Source organism: Schistosoma mansoni (genome assembly GCF_000237925.1).
Source record: "Schistosoma mansoni, WGS project CABG00000000 data, chromosome 1 unplaced supercontig 0153, strain Puerto Rico, whole genome shotgun sequence".
In the NCBI taxonomy this organism is placed as follows: Eukaryota; Metazoa; Platyhelminthes; class Trematoda; order Strigeidida; family Schistosomatidae; genus Schistosoma; species Schistosoma mansoni.
This window is the reverse complement of record NW_017385994.1, coordinates 260154-268948: the sequence shown is the minus strand read 5'-3', so window position 1 is coordinate 268948 and position 8795 is coordinate 260154. Positions and strand designations below refer to the sequence as shown.

Here is an 8795-nt window from a genome sequence, read left to right as displayed (position 1 = left end):
AGAGACCTAACCGGTCGACAAAGGTTAGATCAAATACTTAATAATATTGATCTACAACACGGTTTAGCGCAAACATGTTGTTACGAATGAGAGAAGTAAATGGTCAAAGAACTTATCATAATGGCCTATTTCGACAACTATTCTTGTCTAAACTACCTTAACAGGTGCAAACTATGCTCGTCCCGTCTCAAAACAACGCCGTAGAAGAGCGGGATTTTATTTATTTATTTAAACACATAAATATTGTTATAAATAAATAATATATTTGTATTATCCCAATGAGTAGAAAAATTAGATTTTCTGACGTTTCGTGACTCAGTGTAAGCCACTTCTTCAGAGAATAAATAACCAAATTAACATTAATCCAAGTTTAAATAGTACAATGGAACAATCAAAGAATATTAGGTGATCAATCAAAAACATATCTCATATCAAATTCACGAATGAGAATGAGAATGAAAATGAACATGGTGAACTTCCGTTCTTAGATTGTTTAGTGAAAAGAAATATAAATGGAGTTCTAAATGTATCCATCTACCGAAAGCCTACACACTCTAATCGTTACATCGACTTCCATTCAGCACATCCTTTCAGTGCTAAAATTTCGTTAGCCTTAAATCTTTTTAGAAGAGCCAATAAAATCACTTCAGAAGAGGACAAACTAAAAGAACAAAAGAATATAATTAGCATCTTACAATTTAATAATTTTCCGATGAAGATTATCAGAAGCATATTAAAACACGACAATTCAGCACGTAATAATAACAATAATTCGAATGAAATGCCATGGATTGGTACTGCAGTTTTACCATACCGTCACGGCACAACTGAAGAACTCCAAAGAATCTTAAAACAACACAGAATTAAAGTATATTACAAAACAACGAACACTCTTCGAAATACTTTAGTTCGATTAAAAGAAAAGATACCATTCATGTCTACACAGAACTGCGTCTACAAATTAGGTTGTGTCGACTGTGATGCCTTCTATATTGGAGAGTCATCTCGCGAAATCATGACTCGCGCCAAAGAACATATCAGGTACACAAAGAAACCTCCTAATAATCCTGTAGAACTAGATAGACTTCAAATTAAATCGGCATTAGCGGTTCATGCCATTTTCAATAATCATCAAATTGATTTCAAGAACATCAAAATACTACAGAAAGGTTTTTCCAATCACAAAGAAAGAAGAGTAGCTGAAGCTTTCCATATAATGCTTAATCCCACTGCCCTCAATAGAAAAGAAGGTCTTACCATACATCCCACTTGGACTATCTATCCTAGTCAACCAGTCTAATATTATTTACAATTTCACACCATTACATTACAAACTAAACTCTATCCTTTGTCATTACAAAGGTCACACATTTTTCGTCATTAACAATGCATACATACACACAAAATTACATACATATCCCTTATGAATCACTTTAACCGAAATGAAATGACTTGACATTGATTTATTCAGACCTGTTTTTGATTGATCACCTAATATTCTTTGATTGTTCCATTGTACTATTTAAACTTGGATTAATGTTAATTTGGTTATTTATTCTCTGAAGAAGTGGCTTACACTGAGTCACGAAACGTCAGAAAATCTAATTTTTCTACTCATTGGGATAATACAAATATATTATTTATTTATAACAATCCACCCAATGCTTAATTTATTCAAAATTATCAAATCAAAACTTGGTAATGATACCTACAAACTCATTAATAACCGGATCAAATTATCCAAGTGTAAATGCAATTGGTACAACCACAGAATATTTAATAAACGATGTTTACAAGACAACATTATTCCGAAATCTCTTTTTGTAAAACCTCCAGAACGCTCCTGGAGATCTATCCAAACTTCTCAACGCTCATCTCGAATATTTTTACGGGAACGTATTCACAAATGTACATATTTATTTGAAAAATATCGTGAACGAATCAAAAACCTAGATGATCTGCTGAAGCTTTTAATTCCTACAGATTTACAAACCGCGATTTCTAACCTGTTTATTGAAAGAGAACGCTATTATCTAGATTCATCAAAACGCCGGCAAATTAAAAAATTCGAAAAGATCAAAGAAAGGAAGAAAGATAAGAAAACGTCAGCAATAAAATCTAATCCGAATAATCTAAGAATCGTTCATAATTTGTCTGACAGAAACTTAACGAATCATGAAGTCACCCTACTGGAGAAAGGATTAAATTTCAATTTACATAGAAAACCACTCAGTACTCTTGAAGTTGCTCCAATTATAGAGCCAATAATCGCACAATTACCAGAAAAAGAATCGCATTTATTACGTCAAAAGACGTCCCACATCTTGACCAAACAAAAACGCCTCACACCAAACATCTCAAAAGAAGAATACAAAGCCCTGCTTTCGCTTAAAAAGGACAAAACAATCATAATCACAAAAGCAGACAAAGGCAACACAACAGTAGTCATGAATAAAACAGACTACATTAATAAAGCTCTTGAACATCTTGCAACAGGACCATATGAAAGGATCAATCCTTTAAATTCTCAAACGATTAAAAATAAAGTCAAATCAGATACAAGTGAACTTTTGAAAGAGCTAAAACCAGTCATTGAGGCTTTGCTTTGGTTTGCTCTGTATCCCAAATCATGTAATACTTCACGATTTTATGGTTTACCGAAAATTCATAAACTAAATATTCCTCTAAGACCGATAGTAGACTTTACCAACACACCGACTTATGCTTTATCTAAATATCTAAGCAGCATATTAAAGCCACTACAGCATTTCGAGAGGGAGAGCGGACTCTCCTCACTCTCGGCCGTACTAGGGCATTTGGGGGCGGGATGCGTCTGCAGACTGCATTCTACACCCAATTACTCGTATTAAAACGTCTAAAAATAGTTGAACAATCATTTTAATTTACTGATAACCAATAATTTAAAATATAATAAAACATTTATGATAATTAATGACCAAATTGAATGATGACAAAATATGACAATATTGAATCATTAAAACAGAGTTAGCTAATTAAAACAAACGTTTAAATGATAAAACATTCAATTAAACTGATACTATTCGATCCATATTCATTGTCACTTTTAAATAAATTTCATCATTCAATATATAAGTTGACATTTCCATTAATTCTAATTTAATGAAACGTGGTGCTCCAAAACATGAATTTCTTTCATTTGTTGGTCTACCAAAAAATTGATTATAATCACCAGTTATACTAGGATTAATTGTATAAACAATTGGTTGCCGTGCATTGATCTCAGGATTTTGATCAATAAGTGTAAATGTTAACTGAAATTTAAGAAAGTAAAAAACCATATTTGTTTTTAAGAAGCAACACTCTTATTGAATACATTACATTAAAATGTTACAAACCTACTACTTAAGTAGTTTGACACTAACTTTTGTGTTGATGTTGGGCATTAACACCGTTGGATGCCGGCTTAGTGGTTTAGAAGTTAAGCGCTCACACGTGAAAATGATAGGTCCTGGGTTCGAATCTCGCGAGACGGGATAGTGGATGCGCACTGCCGAGGAGTCCCATAGTAGGAAGAAACGGTCGTCTAGTGCTTCCAGATTCTCCATGGTGGTCTATCTTCAGTTGATTTGTGATCTCAACTATGAAAATTTTATGTATTAATTCAAAACTATTCTGTATTTTCAAATATTGTATTTCATGAGGTATTTTTATTATATTGTCTTTATATAATGTAGTAGGATGTATTTCATTTAGACTTCATTAGTATTCTTATTCTTTTGTCAAGCCAACAAATTTCAATGATTAAACTGTTAACATATATTATCTTTAACTATAATTATTATTATTCAAAGTAATAAGTCCCTTTTTCTAAATTTTAACGGAACGATGAGAAGTCAGATTTGATTTGGTAAGTGTGATGTATTCGTACTAGATATTTCGTACAATCTGGTTGTATATATACTTGACAAACCACTTCATAATCTCAATCAAATCCGACGATCTCCACAATCCTACACTGATAATACAAATTCATTCAATGAAATTACGAATAAATATAAAGTGATAATCGTAAACATTGGGCACAATAAAGAAGTTAAAATAAAATAAGTGGATGAGAAGCTGTCACACCGCCTTAGTTAGTAAAAAAGATCAAAGATTAACAGGATAGATTCAGGGTTACGTCAAATTGTTTCTGTATATGCAAAGTGAGTTTGATTATGCGAATAGCTATGGCGCCTATAAACCTAAAAATTCGTCCTTACGAATTCTTATACATCATTTATAAACTGCTTTGATATCAAAATATATATTGCCATAGTTACCATCGTGATCTGCTCTTAGCTAGACACCCTTTGAAGACCAGGAAGCAAAGGACAGCTATTTTGTTGTTTTTTTTCATTTATTGGTTTACAAATATTGGTTTGTGACGAAAATGCTTATATTGATGTAAATATGGTTTTTTACTGTATATCAAAATCTTTGTAAATCACGAAAACTAGCTGATCAGTATGACTTCACGTATTCCGGGATTCTACAGAGATAACTTCACTTTGTGATAACTCGATATAAGCTGTCTTAAAAGTATGTTTTATGGACCAGCCAATCAGAATCGAGAATATTACTTTCGACATTTTTAAGCGATACTTAAAACTGTACGACTTTTATCTTTTGCTACACAAAATTTAAAATAGAATTTCCTCTGCATGGTGATTATAACGTTCATGATTGTTATGAAAAATTCTCTATGGAATTATAGAGTGAAAATAACAATATTAAACGTACTGTGGTGTGTGCTACTGATGTCAACAGATATAAGTAGTATGCATCATGAACCGAAAGTGAAATGTCTGGCGGCAGAAGATTAAGAAGATTGGAGAAAAGAGAACGAGAACAGAGAATGACTGTTGTGCAAGCGAAGAAAAAATGAAGTCTGAGACGATTGATTGACATTTTGCAAATAAAGTATTTACTGTATGATTCTCGGATTCTACTGAGATGCTCTGTAATTTGTGTGTTCAAATACATTCGGTTGTCCCCACTTGTGTTCTCGTTCACTAAACTACCAGTTGGGCACATTTTATACATAGATTACACATATTACGTGAATTAATCTGTTTTCATCTCAGTTTACTGTATTCATAAATTCTCAAAAATAATTTTTCTTAGTGGCCTAATGAATATCGAGTGAACTAATAAAGTAGGAACACTAAAATAGATAACGATGTTTACTCATGACTTCTTCATATCGACATATAGCGATAACGATATTTCTCCTATAACCTTATCTCCGAAACTCTTCAGAGAATCGATTAATAAAGATTGCCTTAGCAATGATAAAGTTTCCAAAATAAACTACTGGCAGACAGGTGAAAGATCTGGAAATCCTCATCCAGATTAATTAGATAATGTAGCAACAGTTCTACATTATTAAGATAAACTGATAATAAGCATTGGGAAGTCAATAAAGTTCTTTAAGTGACTCCATAATCACGCAGCCATTTTAAGAATCTCTTAAGCTCGTCCTCATTGTATACTTTTACCAAATATGTTTATGAATTTTCTATATTTTTCATGTACTGTTGTCCAAAAAACTAACTAACCATATTTGGTCCATAAAAAGTCACCAGTTACTTCGTTAACTACATAAACCCCACAAATCCAAGAACTGAATATATTTATACAGACACTACCATTGTTCAGGAAACTTGATGCTGAATAATCTACAACTGAAATACAAACATTTATTTTACGTACACTTTCATAAATACACTGTTTTCTGAAGTATGAGATGTTAATTTTCACCTATTATTTACATTTGAACAGGTATCAATACAAATGTTTCTCTCTACCTTGATTTTGCTAGTGTCTTTTGGACTTCGATTCTATTTTACTTCTGGTACTCCTTACATTTCTTATCCCGGATATGTAATCACATCTATCTTTATTAAATCTTGTTGGCTTACATTTTTTAATGGTTAATATATATCCTAATAATTAAACTATCAAAGGTGTTATTTTCCTCTTAAATCATTTTTCATTCAGGTCAGTTTAATATAACATTTGGGGGGTCAATATGTGGTAAGACTGAATTCAAGTTAGTTTAACTAACCGTTAGATCAACTCATGAAACATTCCCAATGGGAAAATCAAATGGTCTAAGTTTATGGTAAGTATCAGATATTTATTTAAACTTAGTGAATTAGAAAATGGTTTTTTACACCATCGGATGCTGGCTCAAGGGTCTATCAGTTAAGCGCCCTGGCGCGGGGCTGGTGGGTCCTTGGTTCGAATCCCGCTCGCGAGGCGAGGTCGTGGATGCGCACTGCTGAGGAGTCCCACAATAGAGCGAAATGGCCATCAAGTGCTCCTAGGTTTTCCCTGGTGGTCTAGCTTCAGTTGACTCACGCTTTCAACTATGAATTAGAAATTATTTATTTCTAAACTATAATTTTCATAAATATACGTCAACTATACATCAAAACATCAATCGAAATATGCAAATGAATAGTATAATAAGATTTTGTCTGGTTATTCCCTGACTGATATTCGTTTTGAACAATAACTTCATGCATTTCTAACATTACAAAAGACATTTTCATTTATTTACCTGATGCGAGAATGGCCACTGTAATAACGAATCATGATCTCCACGAAAAAGACAAGCGTATACTGACATATACTTTCCTCGTGCATCTCCATTTCCATATAATGAAACAGACAAAGCCATTCGATATCCATATCGATGAGTATAAAATGGAGAACTGAATAAAGCAGTCTGTTTACCAGATTTAGCATTGTTTAATTTTTCACTGTATGAATCGATTTTCCAAAGAAAAGGGGCTCCCAAACACTGTTCTAATGCTGTAACACGCTTTATCTGAGACTCTAATGACTTACGGGTTTCTGCATACGACTTGGTCTGAAAATGGGTAGACAGAAATATTACTAAATTATGGCTTCATAAATTTATTCTACATATAACGATCTTTCATGTTTATTGAACCCAGAGTTTTAAATACGGTTACAAATATGTAGCTAATCAATTAGACACCTAGTACAAGATATTTGGATGTTTAAACTAAAGAAGGAACAGTTTGGAATTCTGTTTCCGTTATAAATATACTATTCTTCATCATTATTAGTGAATATCTAACTGATGCATGCTGAAAGTAATATGTCGGTCAAAAAGGCTATTACTGTAATAGGCATGCATTATGATTTTCTGAGAAATGTTAATTTAGTTTATACATTCTACTTTTTAAATAAAAACATTATTCTGATGTTATCGCATATATAAATTATATTCATCAGAGATAATTAAGGAATGGTATCTTACAATTTAATGGGTAACCTAAACATAAATCCATAAAATAAGTTAATAATATGTTGATATTTAACAGAAATATACAATAAGTCAGATGTCACTCAGGATAGACAAACATCTTTCACCATTGCGAAACATTTGATTGAAACTGGTCTTAAGGTTGACATCAACTCAGCGTTTGTAGTGTTGTACAAAAGCCTTCAAGGACATATACTATGGTTTATTGAAGCCTTGGCTATACGGAAGTTCGAATAACATTAGGATCACTTCAATTTTTTTTTAATAATTTTTTTTTGTCCCCCTTAATCAAAAAATTTTCATCCCATTTTCCAATTTTTTTCAATCCCTTTCGTCCAATGAAATTCCTAGTTGTAAATGCGTTGTAATTGGTTATGTAATTCTTGAAATTCGTATAAAAGCTCTGTACTTATGGATATAGATAATTTTCTTCACAATATGGACGTCAGTAACGTGCAAATTAGAGGCTCTGTTGTCCCTCACGTAGTCACAGAAACTGAAAATGTATTTTTGAATACATTGTATCTGGTAGCGTTTCCATCACTGGAAGCGTTAAAGAGCGCCATTAGAACTTATGAAATAGCAACGTACTGCCATTATGCGGTGAGAGATTCTAATTTCCATGGAGATCGGAGGCCGTATATTAAATTTGTATGTTGGAGAAAGAGCTATAAAACACCAAGCGTTTCTTCGCAGCCGATTAGACGAAGGAGGTAAATTGATTAGTGTTATTATATTGTTCATTGAGGACTTCAATGGACACAATGTCCGGCCTTCATCTTTTGTAAGTTTCTTGAAGGTTATTGGACTGTTGTTCGTGGGAATGTGCATCACAATCACGAGTGCAATTCCCTGAGGTACGACTGTAACACATGGATGCGCCGATTAACGGGAGCGGAATTTGAATCAGTGAAGCCACTGCTGATATCTGGAACATCAGCATTCAATGTGATACACTACGCTTACCAATCATATGGGAAACGTCTTACAGCTCAAGATGTTTTCAATATGCGTTACAAAGTGTTCTCACAGGCCAACCTTCCTGGTAAGCAATGTGCATATTTATACTATTAACTGTAGGTGATTACGGTAAGTTGAAAAATCACATCACGTCACTTGGTGGCCTTTGTGATTATCAATTGGATGCAGATCATAGTCTGTTGTACTTCTTCTTCGCTACAGCAGACCAGATCAATCTGTGTAACAGGTTTTTAGATGTTGTTGGTTTTGATGGGACATACAAAACCAATAATGAAAACATGTTTCTTTATCACGTGGTGGCTTTGGACATGAATTTCATGGCAATACCTGTTTGTATTGCATTTGTAAGTCGCGAAACATCGACTTTGCTGTCCAGTTTCCTCTCGTTCTTCCGCCAAATGAGTAACAATAGAGAGGTTATCGGTATTGTTACCGACGATTCACCTGCTATAGCTGCTGCCATAACGCAGGTGTATCCCAATTCACACCA

At 33.3% G+C, this 8795-nt stretch overlaps 1 protein-coding gene across 1 annotated transcript; it reads right to left on the bottom strand.

Annotated features, from left to right (window-relative positions):
- Nucleotides 1-2883: 2883 nt before the first annotated feature.
- Smp_168390 (tnf receptor-associated factor, putative) lies at nucleotides 2884-6709 on the bottom strand (the record flags this gene model as incomplete). Its single annotated transcript, XM_018792872.1, has 2 exons — nucleotides 2884-3293; nucleotides 6590-6709. The coding sequence occupies 2 exons, from the start codon at nucleotides 6707-6709 to the stop codon at nucleotides 3048-3050; spliced, it is 366 nt and encodes a 121-aa protein (XP_018644358.1). The 3' UTR covers nucleotides 2884-3047.
- Between the last annotated feature and the right edge of the window lie 2086 nt (nucleotides 6710-8795).